The 22,201-nt window shown below is 38.9% G+C and overlaps 2 protein-coding genes and 1 long non-coding RNA gene across 6 annotated transcripts in view; all 3 read right to left on the bottom strand.

The window, feature by feature from the left end:
* LOC127496077 (uncharacterized) overlaps positions 1–22,201 on the bottom strand; it is a 485,656-nt gene that overhangs the window by 243,603 nt on the left and 219,852 nt on the right. Inside the window, exon 1 of one of the 4 annotated variants that reach the window (XM_051863681.1) lies at positions 18,526–18,574. The exons of 2 other annotated variants lie outside the window; for them this stretch is intronic. The gene's annotated coding sequence lies outside the window, so the exon portion shown is untranslated. Of the gene's footprint in view, positions 1–18,525; positions 18,575–22,201 lie in introns of those variants that run through there. One more of the 4 variants, XM_051863680.1, reaches the window with a different exon arrangement.
* LOC127496080 (protein NLRC5-like) lies at positions 12,583–14,965 on the bottom strand. Its single transcript, XM_051863694.1, has 4 exons — positions 14,751–14,965; positions 14,375–14,647; positions 14,194–14,277; positions 12,583–13,333 (listed from the first exon to the last, which is right to left on the bottom strand). The coding sequence occupies exons 1-4, from the start codon at positions 14,828–14,830 to the stop codon at positions 13,267–13,269; spliced, it is 504 nt and encodes a 167-aa protein (XP_051719654.1). The 5' UTR covers positions 14,831–14,965; the 3' UTR covers positions 12,583–13,266.
* On the bottom strand, positions 16,401–17,528 carry LOC127496083 (uncharacterized). Its single transcript, XR_007925243.1, has 3 exons — positions 17,476–17,528; positions 16,599–16,856; positions 16,401–16,492 (listed from the first exon to the last, which is right to left on the bottom strand). It is a non-coding gene; the product is annotated as an uncharacterized LOC127496083 (long non-coding RNA).

A 22,201-nucleotide genomic window follows, 5' to 3' on the forward strand; every position in this document is an offset into this window, starting at 1 on the left:
AGTGAAATACCATATAGGTAATATGAATGTTTAGACGCTTTGCATCACAGAAATACATTATTTTTTAGAGTATATTCAAATAGAAAAACATTATTTTAAATTGTAATAATATGTCACAGTATTGCTTTTTTTTATTTTTTTTAATGTATTTTTATCAAATAAATGCAGGCTTGATGATCATGAGACTTCTTTCAAAAACATTATAAATATCTGTTCCCTTTCGAAAGGGAACTTCTACTCTGCGTTTGCAAACGCTATGGGGAACGTCACGTGACTCGGTGTCTGAAAGCCAACTATCCAATAACTCCAATGCCTATTGGCCGGCGACAGCCTATGACGTCATACGGCGCGACCCGGAAGTATAAAAGGCGCGCCTGGGGAAGCAGTCATTATCCATCGTCTTTCGGGACTGTTTGTGTCTTGCCACTGTCGTGTATAACTCTGCTATACTTGTGAGTACATCTCTGGTTATGTCTGAGGACAAACAGAAACGTTTTAGGAAGTGTGCGGATCCATGCCAGAGATTTTTGACTCCGGAGGATTCGCACACTTTGTGTGTACACTGTCTGGGAGAAGAACACGCACGGACAGTGCTTGAGGGTGCTGTCTGTGAGAGTTGTGAGCGTTTTCCCATGAGAACGCTCTGTTCCCGCCTGGCCCTCTTCTCAAGGGAAGAGGCGTCAACATCTGCGCCTGGTGGGTCCGGCCCTGCTCGTGCCGAGGCAGAGCGGCGGCTGCACTCATGGGGCTCACAGGTGGAGCTCGCTGCCAAGTTTGAGAGAGGTGTCACAGTCTCTCAACCTCTGGCGGCGGCAGGTGTCTTATCTCTGACATCATCGGATCCAGGAGCGAGTGTTCTTCTGGCTGCTAGCCCCCGTGAGCAAGAGATGGCAATGGAGGAGGAAGAAGTTGCGACTTCTTCTTTCTCCAAGCCTCCTTGCCCAGCATATGCCGAGTTATTGGAGGTTGTGGAGCGCGCCGCCGGCAGGCTGCAGCTGCCGTGGGGGCGCGCAAGGAAAGAGCCCGTTCGCGGCAGGTTAGACGAACGGTTTCTTTCTGACCACAACCCCGTAACTCCAGTGAGCCTTCCATTCCTTCCAGATCTTCACGTAGAGATCAAAAAGGCATGGAAGAACCCATACTCGGCCAGAATTCATCCACATCAGCGGGGGAATTTCGCTGATGTGGAGGGATTAGGCCAGCATGGGTATGTGTCGCTGCCGCCCATTGACGAGACGTTTGCCAACTATCTCGTCACGGGCAGGGCACCGACACTGAAAGCTCCGGTTCTGCCGTCCAGACCCCTTAAACTGACATCTCGTCTGAACGGCAGAGCATATGCTGCTGCAGGTCAGGCTGGCGTGGCTTTGCACACTATGGCAGTGTTGCAAGCCTACCAGGCTGACTTGCTGAAGGACCTGGATCAGGGGCAGGGTTTGTCCCCTGATGCGGTGGCTGAGCTGCGCCGCACCACAGATCTCGCTCTCCGGGCCACCAAGCAGACGGCCGCCTCGATTGGGAGATCGATGGCAGCCATGGTGGCCACGGAGAGGCATCTGTGGCTGAACATGGCAGACATCGGGGAGAAAGATAAGGGCTCTCTCCTCGATGCTCCAGTTTCGCCAACTGAACTTTTCGGCGGCTCCGTTGAAACGGTTGTCGGAAAGTTCAGGGAGGCGAAGGCGCGCTCAGCAGCATACAAAAATTGCATACCGCTCAGGTCCGATCCTGGGCCCAGACAGCCGGGAGGCCCTGGCCCGTCTCGAGCCGAGGCTCAGAGGCAGGGCCAGAAGTCTAGTGTCGCCGCTCGAGCGCCTCCTCCACCTTGGAGCAAGTCACAGAAGCGGTGGGATATGAGGAAGAGGAAGATGGACTTAAGGGAGGTGATTGATCACCGGCGCCAGCAACGCCGCTGATCGATCCCCTCTCTTGGCGAAGGTAATTCTACATCTGCCTTCGCCCCTCTTCCTCGGCCTCCCGGGCGTTTTTAATCACTGTGCATGTTCAGGACGATACCTTTGAACAGTCAGGCTGACGGCTGGGCCCATGATGAAATTTTTCTGAAGGCCCACCTTCTGGCTTGATAGTGAAAGGGTTCTTTGGGCTTCTAGAACCATGGATTTCATCCTTCCCATTTCAAATAAGTGAAGGAGGTCTTTGGTCTTCGAGCCACAGGAAGGTAAGACAAGGTCTGATTTAATTATTTAAATGTTTGACCTTGTGTTGTTCCTGTATAATTTCCTGAACATGTAACAGTAAAATGTGAATTATTTAGGGGTTTTTGGGCAAAACTGGAGTGTTGAGACTGACTGAGCAGGCCACAAAATGGCTGCCGCTTAGTTTTTCTATATATGAGTAGCCTCTCGGCTATTTTTCAGTATAGTTTGAGTTGGCACTCATCACTTCAGTTTATATGTCTACGGCGGCCCTAACCGGCCGCCTGACATTTTAGCTTTGAGCTTCGCTTTATTTCTCTCATCATGAGACTTGGAAGTGAAGATCAGGCTTTGTTATGGGCCTGTTGTAGTGTATAGGCCTATAGCTTAGCGGCCAGGCTAGAGCTAGGTGATGTGTGGTATATGAAGTAACCCCATATGTATTTACTATCCTTTCAGGATGTGTAGTTCCTAGTTCTGGCTTCCTCCTGAGGGAGTTGTTTAGGCTGTATGCCCAATTATCCCCTTGCTTGTGTAGGTGCAATTGTGAGTTTAACAGCTAGGTTGTAGACTGTTTTTGACCCCCTGATGCTGTTTCTCAGGTGGTAGGCCCTTATCTTCGCGTAGATAAGTTATGCAGGGGTGTGCTAGGCCCCACTTTCTAGAACTTTCATGCTAAAGGAAATGATTTTCTTCTGAGCCACTTGATGTTTTGTATTTATCAAGTTTGAGTTGACGTTGCTAGTTTTTAGCTCCTGTCCTCTAGGGCTTAGATCAGATCTGAGAATCTGTACAGAGAATGTTTTTCCTTTCAAAGACAGCATGTATATCAAAGTTTGTGTTACTTTGAGTTCTAGACTTTTGCCCTACATTTGTATGTGAGCTTATTTATGCTGCCACAGGTTAGCACCTGCTCTCATAATAGCAGGCCCTTTTGCTGTAAAGTGGCCTCTATTTGAGTACATGGTGACTTATATTCCCCAGTTAAGAGGTTTTTTGTGTCACTGAGTGCATCACCCGTTGGATTGCATACTCGGGGTAGTTAGAGCCACTTTTTTGAGGAAAGTTGGTATCTAGTAGCTCCCTTTTTGGTGATCTTGTTAACAGCCATATTGCATATAACTCGGATTGTAGGCCTTATGATATTCGGCCTCCTTCTAGTTAGCAGTTGTTTTAAAATGCTGTTTAACTGATCATAATATGCTCACATATTCTCACAGATTTATGCTGCCACAGGCCCTGCCACATGTCTGTTTGAGGTAGTAGGCTTGTATTAGCCTCCTTAGACCATGTTGGTTTTGTTTGGTTCCCTTTAGCCACAAATATTTAGGGTACATTGCCTGTTGGAATGTATAGCCTAGTGCAGGTCGCAGTTAGCTTCCCATAGCTATTTGGGTTAGAGCTGGTTCCCTGTAGCTTGGTTCCCTTATATTCACGAGCTTAAGCCACGTGTTATTGTGGCAGGCCCCTTCAGGCCTCCTTTTTTAGTTTACATGATGGCACAGTTTGTGTTTTTTAATCTGTGAGCAGGCTGATCGCCACTTGATGCTAGAATGGAGGCCCCTTAAGGCCTCCTTTTCTAGTCGACTTGTTGGGAGGATGCCTGGGAAACCATGCCACCATCGGCCACGCCTCATCGCTGACGGATAGGCCCTAACAGGCCTGTTCACGATGTTCGGCAACGTTTTTCATGTATCAATCATCTTGGAAACTTCTAATACATGGCCTTTGGGTGGTATGGTTATGGTAGCCACTTGCTGATGCCACGTGTTCACTAAGGCAGGCCTACTGCGGCCTCCGGTGTAATATGTGGAGTTCGGTCATGGACTCCTCTCGCTGTGAGAGTTGCTTTTACCGAGTATTCCCAGTGGCAAGCCCCTCAGGTTGATTATGGTAGTGAAACCTTACGGAAGGTTGGTTTAACCTACATCTGCCTCCCTGAGTCTGATTCTAATCTAGTTGAGCCAAGAGCCACCTAGCGCCTAGGGTGGATCTTTTGTGCTCCTGGAAACGGCCACGAGACTTATGCCGTGTGTATTAGAGGTTGCGAGGCCTATGGGCCGCCTTTTTTGAACACACTGGAGTATGTTTGGGTGTATTTCTCTTTGAGAATTATCTGTATACACTTTCGTTGGCCAGAGGCCTAAGTGATAAATCCAACCTCCTTTTTGTCTGGTTGTTTATCGTCCTTGGGGCCTAAACACTGCCACGAGCTGATGCCACGTGTCTGTTAAGGTTATAGGCTCCTCCAGGCCTTCCTTAATACGTGTTGGCGTACGCAGCACTCCTCTTGCTTTAAAGAGTAAAAGGTGCTTTTACTGAGTGCACTGCTCGTTGGGTTGTGTTAGGTGGATTGTCATGTGGGCACTTTGCAGCCTCTTATGCTGCCATTGAAGTCATCTGTCTACCCCAGAAAAACAAGACAGGTGTTCAGGGTGGCACTTAAAACCAGGCCACTTTCTGTATAAGACTTCGGTTTCCACATAACTACCACCATGCTGTAGGCCCCTCCCCGGCCTCCATGAGTATGTGCCCATTGCATGGTCTACCTGTTAGGTGAGCTTCGTACTTCCCTTTTAGGGTTACGTTTGTAATAGTGCTTAGCTCCCTAAGCTGATCATAGTGGTAGGCCTTAATTAGGCCTCCTTCTAAGATTCAACCTCAGGCTGGTTTGTGCTCCCCTGGATCAGGGTTCTCTAGCGCACAGCCTCCTCAGTGCGTTAATTAAGCATTGAGTAGATCCTAGGATGAGTGGATTGTACTCCTCTCAATACGAGGGTTCATAGCACTTAGCTGAGTTCCGCTCTCCAGGATGCCCGTCTCTACGCGTGGGTTTGAGTTTGTTTCTGCCTCTTTGCAGTCACTCTTACTTACTATCTTCTATGAAGAATGCGTTTTAGAGGCTCTGTATTCAGACAGGATTGGCCAAGACTAAGTTTGTCTCGTGACAGACCAGGTCGGCCACCCTGGTGGCATTGGGGGTGACTTCGTTCCCCTCCAGTGACTGGCCGAGGTTCCCTTCGGTTCCTTGGCCACATTCCCTTAAAGGGATCGCTTTATCTTCGGAACATCTGGAACCAGCTTCCTTAGCAGCTTCTGTAGGACCTCTAAGGAAGGCCTTCTTGAAGTTCAGCTTGGGCTGTTGGCCAAAGGGAATGCTGTCACTGACAGCCTGGTGTGACCAGGTGATAATAATCTCTAACTGCTCTGGAGCCTTTGTCTCAGCCATATTTCTTGGCAGGCACTCTCCTCAAGCATGGTGGCGTGGGTATATCGTTCCCCATAGCGTTTGCAAACGCAGAGTTGAAGTTCCCTTTCGAAAGGGAACATCTCAGGTTACGTATGTAACCATGGTTCCCTGAGAACAGGGAACGAGACTCTGCGTTTCCTTGCCATGCTTCGGGCTGCCTGCTGAACAGTCCCTCAAGACGACGGATAATGACTGCTTCAAGTCAAGTCAAGTCACCTTTATTTATATAGCGCTTTTTACAATGTAGATTGTGTCAAAGCAGCTTTACATTGATAACTGGTACATTGTTTTGCTGCACAGCAGCTCTTAAAGAATAGTGTCAATGCAGGCAGATCAAAGCACTGTTGAATATCAAATGTCAATGCTTCCCCAGGCGCGCCTTTTATACTTCCGGGTCGCGCCGTATGACGTCATAGGCTGTCGCCGGCCAATAGGCATTGGAGTTATTGGATAGTTGGCTTTCAGACACCGAGTCACGTGACGTTCCCCATAGCGTTTGCAAACGCAGAGTCTCGTTCCCTGTTCTCAGGGAACCATGGTTACATACGCAACCTGAGACGTTATCAGCATGCTCACAGAGGGTTTTTTTCTTTTATCACACAGATTTGAAAATCATAGTGACCAGATATTGGCCCACACTGGACATTCTGAATGAATATAATGTAAAGAATATAAACCTACTTTGTACTTTGATTTTTTTTTTTAGTGTCCTGTCACATAGCCTACCTGACTGAAAGGGCTCATTGTGCGGGTCGTTATGCAGGTCTTTGTCTTCTCAGGTGTGAATCACAGCATTATTCATGAAGATTCATGCCTCCCGCATACTGTCTTTCTTGACAAAAAGTGTCTTACAAAATTTAAATCAATATATTGTTTTATATGAACGAGTAGGCAGGATAATTTTTACATCATTTTGAAGCAAAAATTCTAGTCTACTACCTCCAATACCCAGAAGTCTTGTGAACACATATTTAATATTTATTTTGTGACCGTATTTCAGTGTCTTAAGTTTTTTGTTTTTTCAATAACCACGCATAAAGGATATGCTCTCGAAAATACAAACATGTACATACATGATGCTCACATATTATGGTAGCCTAGTATGTGCTGAATACAGTGTAATGACACTTTTGCCATTAAGCAACTGAAAAAAGCACAAATGTCAGGGCATGTCAAAACTTCTCCAGGCCCCAAAAATCCTCAGACCCCAGAGGGCCTCTAATAATTATTATCAATATTAATTAATAAGACGAACGGCGCAGTACTCGTGTAGTATCGCAAGGGAACGTACTCGGTTAGTAACGTAACCTCGTTTCCCTTAGATACGGAACGAGTACTGCGTTCTTTGCTGCGCTACGCGCGAGACACCTCATGCCGTCGCTTCAGTCGAATTTAATCGATTTGCCATGGTGAGGTGGCCGCTTATATAGCCCGAGACCCCGCCCCTTTTGGCGGGCTTGAGCGGGCTTGCTCACCATTGGCTCGCGCATTCCGTGCCGTCATTTGTTCGTTTTCTTTAACTTCACAAACCAATGGTTCACACTGCGTGATTGTATAAAGGCTTCAGGATCTGAGAAAAAGGAGTTTTTCCCGTAGCGTCTTGTCTTATTAATAATTATCAATATTAATTAATAAGATGAACGACGCAGTATTCGTTCCGTATCTAAGGGAACCAATGTTACGTTAGTAACCGAGTACATTTTTTTTTTATGCATTTTGCCATTGTTTTTTCATTCTCTGAGTATGAATGCATTTTTGCATTAAGAATACAGCAAGAAAAACTATTAAAACGTTTTTAAATGGCATTTTTTTTTTCATGCTCAGTGACACTTTAAATAGGGCAACCATTATAGGACTAGTAAGACTTAACTATAGATAATAAACGTTTAAAACTATAAATATTGCCTTAACTAGGCCTAAATAAAAGTCTTACGAACCAAATTGTTATTTGTGGCCCTTCGCATTTTATGTGGATTAAATGCGGCCCTCTTGGCCTCCAGACTTGAGTACCCCTGCCTTACGATTACAATAGGGTTTCAGCACTACGTGCTTGAACCCCTAATAATAATACGCTATATAGAGCTGTTACCAATCAACTGAAATCACACAATAACAACAAAATTCATCTTTACACTGCAGTGGTGAAACAGAAGTTGCATCTGAATTGGTACAATTACCAATGCATAAATAATGTTGAGATTAATGTTTTAAAAATAACATTTTGTTTATTGAACATTTTGTAAAAAATCAATATCATGTTTGCAATTGTGTTCATATTTGTGAAAACAGCCATCTTTCTTTTGATATTGCTTAATTATATCATATGTTATAATATAAATATCAAGATCTTTTAAGTACTTTTTAGCAATCATATCTCGATTTTTGTGGGCATTTGTATTAATTTTGGTGACATTTTTGACACGATCCCTTGTTGATTTCTGACCCGGCACAACAGTAATAAAATAAATAAAATTAGAAATTAAGTTATTGATTACATTTGAAGCAGGAAGTTTTACATTCAATCAATTTAATGAAGTTAACAAAGAAATCAGACAATGCAACGGCAATTTAGCGATATCCCCGCAGTTGTGGTCTTGACCGGTCTTTAAATAAAATCCTGAGTCCTTTTAAGGCAGGCATACACTGTGCGATTTCTATGCGATTTCAGAAAGGTATACCAGCTCACACTGTACGAGTAAATCACGTGCAATGTAAACCCAAAGCACACGATTTATGTGCTCACACTATGCGGTCCGATGGTCGAGCTGTGACTTGACTGCTCACACTATACGTTTGAAATATGCTCGATAAACTTCTGGGTTGTGCCGACAGACCATATGTTTCCAGAGAAATCGTCAAAAGCATCAGCTATGTATATCAAGAGGATTTAGCATTTCCAATACATATATTAAATAATAATAATAATAATAATAAGTAATAGTAGCCTATTATTAGTATTAGTATTATTAGGGTAGGCCTAATTTTATTATTAAATTTATATTACAATTCATTTGGCCCGCAATAGGCTAATTTCACCGCAAAACGAAGCGCTGCGAGGATAATAAAAGATTTGATAGATTAGCTTACTCCTCACTGAAAATAATTTAAAGACATTTATACAATGAATAATTACAGTTATTAACAGTAGGCCTATGTGTGCGAAGACTGCAATAATCAGTCAATGAAAAGCAGCTTCACTTAAAAAACAACTTGTTTAACACAAAATACTTCTCATTTTTTTCCCACTATACGTACAGTATATGAGCCACAAGAGAAATAGTAAGAAAATAAATTAAGACATAGCCTACCGTTATCAGCATGTTGAAGTAGGATTTATCTCGTTGTCTCTGAGAGAATATGCACCGAAAGCTTGTTGGTTTTACTTTTATTTTCAGTAAAGGAATAATTGGATTGAGACGTCTTCATCGGCATAACTCTCGCGCAAAGTTTGCACATTGCTTGTGTGATATACAGTACACTGACTTGTCTTCATGGTTTAAAATAAAATAAAAAAAAAAATGTTAAAAATTAAAAAAATCCAGTATTGCTATGTGACATTTTTCTTTAGGCTATCACCAATTGCTAAATGATGGACAACGGTTTACATTTTCTCATTTACAATGATAATAAAGTTAAGTAAATATTGAATAGCCTACATGAGTAAATAGAAAATAAAAAGTGAAACAAGTCAATTAATGATTAAGTAAATTAATACAAGAGGCACTGGTGTATATGTAGCTTACATCCAGGTGGCTTGGAAGAAGACAATAGCCTATGGTTTATTCATTATGCAACATGAACTGGAGGTAAGCACTTTGCTAAATTGCAGCTAGTTTGATAGCTACATAACTTAAAGATCTCCCTCTTTTCGTTTTCTTTCTTGCTGCATTGAAGAAGAAATTGTTTAATTTCTGGTTTTGCGCAGGCGCAGTGAGGGGAAAAAAACATAGTTTAGGGCAATCGGTTCGTAGCTCTGCTTCAACTGTGCGATATCCACAAGAGGGGCGACCAAATTTCTGACATGCCAGAAGAGGTTTATCGCCTCTCGTTTCCCCGTGTACACTGCACGAACACTGCACGACAAACGACGCATGACAAAGATGAAAATCATCCCGACTCAAAAAAGAGTCGCACGAGTCAGAATTCGGCTCAAAATCGGACGAAAATTGCACAGTGTATGCCTGCCTTTAGTCTGAGACCAAGACAAGACCAAGACCAAATATAGCCGAGACCAAGACAAGACCAAGACCTTCAAAATAAATGGTCTTAAGACCGGTCTCGAGTACTACACCACTAAATCTTTGTGTGTTGAGCTCAGTCTTAGAATGTTTTAGCTAGTCGTAAGTGTGTGTCCCCGGCTTTAAATTGCACACATATTTTTGTAATATTTTTTTTTTTTGTAATTTAAATGTAATAGCCTATATATGTGTAATATAGGCTATATTAATTACATTACAAGTATACAGAGCCCCAACATTTTATTTAAGTAGGCCTACATAGTAAGAGATCAATTATGAAACAATCACCTTTACAAACAAAGATAGGCTACTCTTATAAAATAACAGCTTCATTTTTAACGAAGAGTTTGGTTTACTGTTTCCTAATGTCACAAACCATTCAACACAATTAACAATACGATAACATGATAATAGCCTATGTACATGCAATTAAATGATAAAATAAATTAATGATAATGTATGCAGTATTGCTAACATATTGCATTCAACTTAAGCTTAATTGCGTTAATCAAAAACAGCAGTCACCAGAGGTAAAATCTGTCTGATTGTAGTTTAGACAGTAAATATTTATTGTACAAAACAAAACAAGTTTTTTTTGATCTGACACTTCGGTAGAAAACAAATTTCTCTCCGATTGTGAAACGGGTCTCCCCTCCTCCACTGCGAATGATTGTGTAAGTCGCGTTGAATAAAAGCGTCTGCAAAATGAATAATTGAAAATGTGATTGACAGATGACACTTCTTAAATTCCCCGCCACGGAAAAGACGAAACACCGCCATGAAGTCTACGTGTGGCCAAAGGTATATTGCATCCGTAGTGTTAAGCACTACCATAAAAGTTAAGCATTTTGTGAATTAGATCCAGTGTTGGACGTTTCTGGCAGTAAATCTTGTCCTTTTAACTTTTCTACCAGGGCAATAAGTGCAGACAAAGGCAGGACAGGAACATATAAAAACACAGGGGACGAAGTTCTAGTACAACATCTGCAGAGTTTATTGAATAATACGGTGACCGGGAGGGGACATCGGTTCACTTCGTTTTGTAATGGCCACGACATATAATATAACCACGAGCCATATGGCCACGAGATAATTTTGTCAACGTAACGACATCCTTATGTTGTGGCCTCGCAATGTAAAGTCGTGGCCTTGAGTTGAGATCATATGGTGAGGGAACGATATATTTTTCTCGTGGCCACGAGTTAAATGTGTAAACAACCTGCACAACCATAGCAACCTGGAATTATCAGAAATGGATAGTCCTATAATATTATTTATTTTTAATGAAAAATGATAAAATAAGGGCGGAATTAAGAAATTATTATATTAATATATTTTTTGAATGCTGTTAAATAGTCAACATCGCGCGCAATGTAATAAGCTATAAATAGTCTGTTATATTGCGTGCGATAGACAGCATTCAAATTAAAGGGATAGTTCACCCAAAAATGAAAATTTGATGTCATCAGTGTGTTGTCACGAGCCGCAGGGTTTAATTTGGATTTGTCTGTGCTTGTTTTTTTGACTCTTATAGATGGAGTTACCATTGACATGCATTATACGAGTGACAGACCGCAACAATTAGAGTTAAAAATCATCATTTGTGTTCTACTGAAGAAACAAAGTCACCTACATCTTGGATGCCCTGGGGGTAAGCAGATAAACATCAAATTTTCATTTTTGGGTGAACTATCCCTTTAAGTTTGTTATTATCAATTTGATAATAACAGACTTCATTTAATAAATGATAAAAGAATATGTAAGAACATTAAATAATAAAGGCCTAGAAGAAAACATTTTTATCCATCCCATACAGCCTTTTAAACTGATCGTGTCTTTATATTATTATTATGCCTATTAAACCTAAATAAAATAAATGATATATAAAAATGATAAACAAAATTAAGTTTAGCCTATGCTATATCAGTGAGTGGATTTAAATTTTTTTTTTTTTTTTTTTTTTTTTTTTTTGCTTAAATATTTTTTAACATATAACCTATTAATAATAATTAAATTATTCAAACTTCATTCGAATTCTGTCACGGGCACGAGGGGCTACAAGTGAAAACAGATGCTCATTTAGCCTATCTTCACATAGGCTACAGTCAATACAGTAATAAAGTCACATTTTTATTGGCATGATCGGGCATTAAAAGTATTCACAAAATATAGCTAACACAATATAGGCCTACAGAAAGGTAAAGAAATACGGGAAACTAAGGGGAAAATAAAGCATTTAGGGCCACAATGAATAAAAAAATGTAACCAATAATGATAATAATAACAGTAATAATAATAAATAATATAAACATATGAAATAAAAACAATCAGTGAATGGATTTAAAAGACTGTTGGATGTGACAAAAATATACACTGCATATTCTTTTAACATGTATTGATAAACTTCGAATGCTGCTATAAATATTATAGGCTGGTAATTCCAGGTTGCCATGGTCGTGCAGGTTGTTTACGCATTTAACTCGTGGCATTGAGAAATTATCACTGTCATGAGAAATCGTTCCCTCAAAATAAAGTCATGGCCATGAGAAAAGTATATCGTTCCCTCACCATATGATCTCGAGGCCACGACTTTACATCGCGTGGCCATGACATAAGGATGTCGTTACCTCGACAAAATGATCTCGTGGCCACGACTAATTATGGCGTTCTCACGAGTTAATATGACGTTCCCACGAATTAATATCTCGTAGCCACGACATATCACGTTCCCACGAGTTAACATGTTGTGGTCACGACAAAAATAAGTGAACCGAACATGTCCTCTCGCGGTCACTGTATAATAGTCTTTTAGTTGTGTCTTTCCAAATGCTCAGTATAATTTACTCTGACCAGCACTAATTCAACAAGTGCTATCATATTAAAGCAAAGTGAATGGAAATGTATTACAACATGTAATGAAAACCTTAAAATGGAGACCTCTTCTTATCTTTATTTGTGAAGACAACACAAGATTAGATAAAGAGTAACAAAGTGAACCATATTAAGTAGGCTAAATGAACATTGAATAATAATGAACAAATATACATAGAGATATCAAGATAAAATATATTATAAAACAAATGTGCAAAGTACGTACAACATGTTTGCTCAGGTTATATTTTACTGAATGATAACCAAAACACAACTTCCTTGTGTATTAAAACAGACTGAGTATTGGAGTTCATTTACATCATATTTACATTTATCCATGTAGCAGACTCTTGTATAAAAAATACATGTGGAAGACAAATAAACTGGCTAGAACACGGAGAAACAACATCAGTCTCTTAAACTTGGTGTGAGCAGCGACTCACCAGTTAAGACAGATAAACACCCAGTACTTATTCATAAAAAATAACTCTTGCCTGATATGTATATTAAGGCAATATATACATTATAACCACAAAGTTGCAATATTTTAAACATTCCAATAAAATCATTCTGCTTCAAATTAACCAGACTACATTAAAGATATAAAAAGCTCCTTTAAAAACTAACCATAAAAATAAACTACCAGATGTTTAGTGCTTTGCAAAGTGATTGTCAGTTTGTTTTATCATGAATTGAGCCATTTACATAACATCCTCTTAATAATGAATCATCAGGTTACAGTCCAGGATCTTCACCATATTTCAAATCGCTTGTCTCCGATGAACTGCTTTCTATCACTGACTTTGTTTCTGAACAGTCTGCAAACACAAAATTGACCACAATATGATATAAAGTCATCTGATGTGAAAAAGTCAACTGAAGTTAAAGTATTCATAAAGTCAAGTAAAGTCAAGTCACCTTTATTTATGTAGCGCTTTTAACAATGCAGATTGTGTCAAAGCAGCTTTACAGTGATAATTGGTATATAACTTTGGCTGCATAGCAGCTCTTAAAGAAAATGGTGTCATTATCCATCTTAAGTAAATTTAGTATTGATTCATTCCGATGTAAGGATCAATAGTTATTAATTTAGTTAATTTATCTATATCAGCACTGGAGTAAACAGTGATATCATCCAGCTCAGTTCAGTTCGCATACAATGGTGTCAATGCAGGCAGATTAAAACATTGTTGAATATCAAATGTCAAGTGTCCCCAACTAAGCAAGCCAAAGGTGACAGCGTCAAGGAACCCAAACTCCAAAAAAAATGATAAAGTATATCATTAAAGTATATTTGGCTAAGCTGTGCGCAAATACGTATCCTAAAATGAACCACAAAAGTCATTTAAAATATGCACTTTTTATATATATATATATATATATTATATATATATATCAAAAATGCAAACTTAATCATATTTAAATTTAAAAAAAATGCTGATCATGTGGCCCTTCAACAATGTGGATCTAAAACTAGCATTGCGTTTTTTTTAAATGTATTGTAATTAAACAATGAATTCAATCAGATTACAGAAAACAGATATGACTTTATAACATAGAAATCAAATGATTTATGTCCTGTTTAGTTAAATCACTAAAACGACTTTTATTAATAAATGATGTGGGCTCATAGAGGGTTAATAAACCTACAGTAATAAAACAGCGATCACACACTCACCGTATAGTCTGAATATTGCTGTGAGCGGAGACGACACTGTGGATTTTCTCTGCTGATTCATCTGTGACATTATTGTGACTCAGGCTATAAGAAGAAATGAGACAGAAACAATAAAATAACAGAAATAAACATAAGTTTGAATAAAGTGTTTCCCTGTTCCTGCCGTGTCTCTGTAACTCACTCCAAAGTCTGAGTTTTGTGCAGATGCGGCAGCAGCGGCTTCATGCAGTCATCAGTGAGTTTACAGTGACTGAGATCCAGTTCTTTTAGCCCTTCAGAATATTCCAGAAACAGCACCAGCTGTTCACAAGCGCTCTGGTCCATCTGAGTGTGACTGAGGTCCATCTCTCCTCCCAAAGCCTGTGAAAGAGCCTCAGTCCTCCTCAAAGAACTTCTCTGAGATCCATCTTTACTAATACAAGCCAGAAACTGCAGCAGCAGAGCTTTACTACAGCTGATGAGAGGAAAAACACAATGACAAACATGAATGTGAGAATAATATATAATGAGGGCATTATGTCGTATCAGTAATGAAACGTATTTGTCAGGTTTCTCACCTCAGCTGGACTTGAGGCAGGATTGGCCAAAGTTGTTTCAGGGCCGTAATAGAGATCTCACAGTCCTGCAAAATCAACATCACAACCCTCTGGGTTTTCTGTAGCACAGATGAGATTATTCTACAGTCTTTATTTTTTAGCTTCAAATGTTCTTGATTTTCCTGCGTGTCTGTTAAATCCAGAGCAGAGCAGCAGGAGAAGTCCAGTCTGTTGTGAAGAGCCAGCCTCATTGTTAATACGTAGGTATTAATACGTAACTTTCAAAGACACAAAACGTACATTTTTGTACGTTTAGAAAAGTGCTAAAACGTACAATATTGACGTAATTATGGCACTAAAACGTAAAAATACTTACGTTTTTACAGCGAAAAAAACGTAAAATATTTACGTATCTTTCATGTCATAAAGATATATGTATAATTTCCATTTTATCGTTTTGTAGATAAATGTAAGATCCCTAAACCCCATCCCGAACCTAAACCTACCCATTTTATACAGAATGTTAAAAGAATAAAATAAAGAACAGAAATCTGTAGGAAAATGACAATTTTAGTAAAAATATAACATTAAAACGACATGTTGAGCCACTAATCCTACACCTACCCCTAAACCTACCCATAACCATTTCTTTAAACTACCTACTGTTATAAAAGAATGACAGACAAACACGCGTAATCACAATAATTTATTTTTTGCGAAAATGTCAAAAGTGGTACCAAAAGTAGTTCAAATGATGATGAGTTCCAGTCACAGTCCTCTCTGGCGGTAATAGTTTTTTATAGGGTACAGAGCAGAATTTAACTCATTAATCCATGAAAATATGATAAATTCAGCTTCTCTCCGTGAAGGCGCGACACTCATTTCAAATGTCAATCCACTGAAACACGGCATGTCGCAATCTGTGACGAAGCAGGTGAGAACCAATGAGCGTTTGATATCAGTGCCGTAAACCATGTCGTAACGCTTCTCGAGGGTGGCGCTTTCAAATTTGAATCATAACGAGCGCGAGCTTTGACTGTGACGGTCGCTGTTGCTGAGAATGAAGATGAAGATCGATGGATAAAGGGCTGAATTTGGATCTGTTCCTTACAAATATATGGATTCTAAAGATTCGGAGTACAGCGAACAAATAAAATGGATGTGATTTGTGAATTTATGTTGTGCTTTGGTGTATCTTATCGTTGTATTGTCAGTCGCTGCATAAGAGAAAACGCCTTCTGTGTCGCACAGCAAACAAACTAAATATTACAAAATGGTTAAACAATTACAGAAATTGTATTCATAAGGTTTCAAATTGTAGTCTTGTTTAACATTATGTAATCCTCCGAAACGAGCAGCACAAGTCACGAACAGAAATGTTATTTCATATTAAGTAGATGAGTAAACTGCTTTCAATAAATTCGACTAAAAACATCGTTAAATCATTAAAGCCACGATTTTAATATTAATACATGGGAATTCATATACATTCACACTTTACGTTACATGATTTACGTTTTTATTGCTGTTAATACGTAAGTATTTTTACGTTTTAGTGCTATAAATACGTCAATGTTGTACGTTTTTGTGTGTATGAAAACGTAAGTAAATGTACGTGTGGTAGAACCACAATTTACGTAAAAATACACGTTTTCTCATGAGATCACGTTGGAAGAGCAGAGAGCAGAGCAGCTGCTGCCTCCTGCTGGAGATCAGATGAACTGCAGCAATGAAGCAGCTTCAGCAGCAGCAGCCTGTCAACACTAACACACACAAATACACTTAAACAGATTCTTGAGCAAAACAACAGATCTATCCAGTTTCAGTCTGTTAACACATAGTTATGTCAGTGCAGTTAAATCGATAAACCTGAGTAGTTTGACTTTGTTAAGCAAAGGCAGAAAGCTCTCCAGCTCCTCCTCTGGTATGGAGGTCCAGAGCAGATTGAGTTTGATAGTGTTGCAGTGCTCTAGAGTGAAGCGCAGGGCAGCGCAGTGAACAGAGTCCAACACTCTGCCGCTCAGGTTGATGTCATTTCCTGCCGAACTCATCAGACTGGACACATACTGAGGAAAACGAGTCTCATAAATCTCCATAATGATGGACAGAGTAAAGCTGGGGCTCAATCTGTGGAGAATAAGATCACTCAATAAAATCTGCTTTAATCACAGGCACTCACTGAATTTAAATCCCCAAACTGATAAGAAAACTACAAGCAACTTCAATTACTTCAGTGGAACTGAAGTACTTCATGAAACTGTTTAGTCATGATGTCAATTTGCAGGCTGATCCGAAAGGCTAATTTGCCATGGGAATTTCTATTGGGTGTAGAATAGCAGTTTTCAATTTATGAGTAAATATAAAATCTGTGTCTACAACATAAATTACATAGTCTGACCTCAAACGAGAGTTTTTTTCTTTCTAAGTTTCAGTCAAGTTAACTGAACTACACAAGGACTACAACTGGATGTTTATTGTGCTTGACAAATCAGACAACTGTTAGCAATTTCTGTTTTAAAAGCGCAAAATGGTTTCAAAACTCACTTTTGGGGCATGACTGTGTGTAATATATGTTATAATATAACAGGAAAGTATCTTCAAGTATTAACAACAGACATTATTTTACTCATAAATCAAGTAAAATGAGGTTTAAAAAGCATCTGAAATTCCAGAGGAAACTCATGAATCGACAATAGCAATTCTCTTCCAGGTTTTACAACAAACTATCCTTGAGAGATTCTTTTACCTTTTCAGCTGGATTCTGTCTAACACCAGCAGAAGTTCTCTGATGTTTTCACAAGTAATTTTGCTCTTTCTAAAGTCCAGAGTAAAGCTTGTCAGTTCATCATCCTGTGCTTCATACACCAGTGAAACCAGCTTTTGAAGAGTCTCTTTAGAGAACCTGAACAGACACAGACAGAACAGCACTTGTCAGTTTGTTAAACAGGTTGATTTACTCACAAAAATGGACCAACTGAACTAAACACAGACCTGATAGAGGTTCCTGGAGACCCAACAGATCCGTGAGAGACAGAGCCTCTGATGTACACTCAGTGAGATCCAAACACTGAACAGACAACAGTCTCAGGAGAGACGTCAAGCTGCTCAGGATATGAGAGAGATTTTGCTTTGAGTCTTTTGTGAGCAGTGAAAACTCCTCTGTGGTCAGCGGAAAAGGACCATTCAATGACCTCAGCGCTTCGAACATCTTCACTAACAGTTTGTCTTCCACACTGTCAAAGATAAAATCAGAGATCATGAGAAACATTCACATAGTTCATTTAAGGATGATTTAAATGGTAAGAATGCAGATAATTAATCTCAAACCTGAGTTTCTGCAGGTGTTTGATGTTTTTGAAGAGCAGTTTTAGTCCTCTGAAAGAGATGACGCTTGTGTTCAGAGTCAGGTTTAGTTTTGAGGGTGAACGGCCCAGAACTCTCCCCACAGATCTGCAGGTGCTGCTGGGTAATTTTCCACTCAGAGTGATGGTGAAGTCTAAAGCCTGGAGCAGAGGAGTCACCTGATCTACCTTCACTCTCGGTCCAAACACTTTACATAGTGAAGGGATGAACCGCTCAGCATTCCTACAGGACAAGGATTTAATGAATGAAAATGGTTAAACATATATATATATATATATATATATATATATATATATATATATATATAATTATTCTGTCATTGTAATATTCCAGCATATTGCCTTCTGTTTACAATATGTGGTTGAAAAAGCATATATTTTACATTAAATAAAAGGCATTTAAAATAGTATTTAAAAAGTATTTAAAAACAGACCTGAGCTGTGAGATGTAGGGCAGACACTGGAGGAATCCCCTCACTTCACTCTCTTTATCTGTCCAGTTTATCAGCTCTACTGGTTTCTTCTCTATTTGGAGTTTCAGCACTTCTAGGAGGATGGAGCTCTTTCTCTCTGAGAGCTTTATTCTCCAGACTGCAGGAGCTGACAACTGATAAATTGTCTGTAATGCTGGAAGGACACTCCTGCCTGTTTGAGTCTCATAGTCCTTCACATGAGAACACAGATCCAGCAGGAAATCACTTTTTTTCAGGGTTACAGTTAGCATAGTTTTCACTGCAGAGGAACGAAGTGTAGCTGCACACAGATGTTAATAGTTCAGTGTAATTTTCTTCTGTATTTTCATCAAACTCTGATGCTGAAACAAACAGATTCAGCAGAAACTTTACAGCAGCTTCTCTCTTCATGTAGGTAATGTCACAAAATCTGTGGAGATACACACATAATTATCACATTATTGTACAGAACATAAAAAAATTGAAAAAAGTGACTGAAAGAATTATTAATTAATATAAAATCATACATGAACATAAGCTGGAGTTATTTTTTCCCTCTCAGTTCAGTTTTAACTTCATTCAGTATATTTCAGTTGTAGTGGTTGGTTGTGTAAAGAGTGGTGCGTTATAAATATAATCCTAAATTGAATATTTAGAGAATAAAGTATTTTTGTATCACTTCTATCTTTTGGAATCTAAACAAAATTAAAAAACAATGTTTGAGTAACTTAATTTCCTTAAACCATTGATTTCAAATTCATGTAATTGGCACATATTCAGTTGATATGAAGGTAAACCTGTGTCAGACAGACAGTTTCTACACTGTTTGTTTTCTGACTTGACAGTAAACACTTAATCTAGAGCTCCATGAAAGTCAAGTGCAGGTTTGTCCTGTGTATGATCACATCAGTAATCACATGCACTTTACATGTTTGATTTGAGTTGGACTAAAACTATTATTCTTTTTCAAATGTCATTGTAAATGCCTTAGTTTGAATAAAATTGCACCAGTCCGAAACTAACAAACCTAGATAATGCGAGTGTAGTTTTTCTTCATCCAGCATCTATCCATGTTAATCACACTACAATTGACTTCATCATTGCACATGCTCTGAAAGACAGAGGTAATGTGCTATGTGTATTTAATTCTGCAAATATTTGATTATTGTGATGTATGCTGGGACAGAGAGATAAAGATTGTAGCTCAACTCTGCAAAAACCCACTGTAGCTCGATTATAACTGCACATGTAAACACTGTGTGCTGCATGAAGCTGCTACAATAGAAATACATGAACACAATCACTCTACACAGCAAAAACAAACTGTGAGAGCAGGATTTCAACAACAGATCTACTTACAACCCCATTTCCAGAAAAGTTGGGACATTTTGCAAAATGCAATAAAATCAAGAATCTGTTAGTCGTTAATTCACTTGAACCTTTATTTAACTGACAAAAGTACAAATAACAGTTTTCCAATGTTTTCAGTGACCAAACTAATTGTATATTGCAAATATAAACATTTTGATTTTGATGGCTGCTACACACTCCAAAAAAGTTGGGACAGAAGCAAAATAAAAGTGAAATGATTATAGAATATCCAAGTGAAACTGTTTTGAAACTGTTCACAACAAGCAGATGAGCTGGTAATAGGTGAGGATTGTGTTCGGGTAGAAAAGGAGCATCTCAGTCTTTACAAGCAAAGATGGGTCATGGCTCACCACTTTCTGCCAAGTTTCATGAGAGAATTCTTCAAACAATTCAAACATTCAACATTTCTTAATGCAAGACTGCAAAGAATATAGGTCTTTCATCATCTACCATATATAATATGAAAAGATTCAGTGAATCCAGAGAAATCTCAGTCCGTGTAGGGCAAGGCAGGAAACCTAATGTGACCTTCAAGCCTTCAGATGGCACTGCATGAGAAACCATCATGCTACTGTGTTAAATAAAGCCGCGTGGGGATCGGGGGTACATTGGAAAACCGTTGTCACTTAACAGTCTGCCGCTGCATCAAGAAATGCAACATGAAAATCTGTTATGCAAGGAGAAAGCTATACATCTGTTAATGTAGAGGTGTCAGTGAGTTCTCTGAGCCCAAACTCATCTCAGATGGTCTAAAAGACAGTGAAAATGTGTGCTGTGGTCATATGAGTCCATGTTTCAGCTTGTTTTTGGGAAAAATGGACATTGAATTCTCTCAGACCCAAAGATGAGTGGGACCATCCAGACTTTCATCAGCGACAGGTGCAAAAGCAAACATCTGTCATGGTATAGGGGTGCATCAGTGCAAATGGCATGAGTGCCCTTATGAAAAAGTTTATTCAAGTGTGCTATTAGTATTCTTCTGTTAAACTAAACATAAGAAAGTATACTTTCATTCTATATATATATATACACACACACACACACACACACACTTGAAAGTTTGTGAACCCCTTGCAGAATCCATGAAAATGTGAAAAATTAACAAAATAAGAGATAATACAAATGCATGTTATTTTTTATTTAGTACTGTCCTGCTTAAGATATTTTACATAAAAGATGTTTACATATAATTCACAAGAAAAAAAATATAGCTGAATTTATTAAAAATGACCCCATTCAAAAGTTTGTGAACCATTGATTTCTAATACTGTGTGTGGTTACCTGGATGATCTACGATTGTTTTTTTTTTTGTTTTGTGATGGTTGTTCATAAGTCCCTTGTTTGTTCTGAGCAGTTAAATTGCCCAGCGTTCTTCAGAAAAATCCTCCTAGTCCTGCAGATTCTTCAGATTTCAAGCATTTTTTGCATATTTGAACCCTTTCCAGCAGTGACTGTATGATTTTGAGATCCATCTTTTCACACTGACAACTGAGGGACTCAAACACAACTATTAAAAAAGGTTCAAACATTCACTGATGCTCCAGAAGGAAACACAATGCATTAAGAGTCGGGGGATGAAAACTTTTTGAATTTGAAGATCAAGGTAAATTGTACTTAATCTGTCTCTGGGAAACATGTAGGTATCTTCTGTTGTTTCTAAAGGGCAGTACTAAATGAAAAAATTGATATTTAAACAAAATAAGAAAAATTTGGACATCTTCATCCTGTTCAAAAGTTTTCACCCCCTGACTCTTAATGCATCGTGTTTCCTTCTGGAGCATCAGTGAATGTTTAAACCTTTTTTAATAGTTGTGTTTGAGTCCTTTAATTGTCCTCAGTGTGAAAAAAATGGATCTCAAAATCATACAGTCACTGTTGTAAAGGGTTCAAATATGCAAAAGATGCTGGGAATCTGAAGAATCTGCAGGACCTGGAGGATTTTTCTGAAGAACAGAGCTCAGTTTAACTGTTCAAAGCAAACAATGGACTCATGAACAAACATCACAAAAAAAAAAAAAAAAAAAAAAAAAAAAAAAGTGAAACTTGTATATTATATTCATTCATTACACACAGACTGATATATTTCAAATGTTTATTTCTTTTAATTTTGATGATTATAACTGACAACTAAGGAAAATCCCAAATTCAGTATCTCAGAAAATTAGAATATTATTTAAGACCAATACAAAGAAAGGATTTTTAGAAATCTTGGCCAACTGAAAAGTATGAACATGAAAAGTATGAGCATGTACATCACTCAATACTTAGTTGGGGCTCCTTTTGCCTG

Source organism: Ctenopharyngodon idella, chromosome 15 (genome assembly GCF_019924925.1).
Source record: "Ctenopharyngodon idella isolate HZGC_01 chromosome 15, HZGC01, whole genome shotgun sequence".
Lineage (NCBI taxonomy): Eukaryota > Metazoa > Chordata > Actinopteri > Cypriniformes > Xenocyprididae > Ctenopharyngodon > Ctenopharyngodon idella.

Bases quoted from the DNA above. Each gene is read 5' to 3' on its own strand.
- LOC127496080 (XM_051863694.1), bottom strand. From the start codon at position 14,830: ATGTTGATTTTGCAGGACTGTGAGATCTCTATTACGGCCCTGAAACAA. The intron at 14,278-14,374 runs GTGAGTTACAGA...TTCTTCTTATAG, and splicing joins CACAAAACTCAGACTTTGGA to CCTGAGTCACAATAATGTCA. The intron at 13,334-14,193 runs GTGAGTGTGTGA...TTGTGTTTGCAG, and splicing joins AGCAATATTCAGACTATACG to ACTGTTCAGAAACAAAGTCA.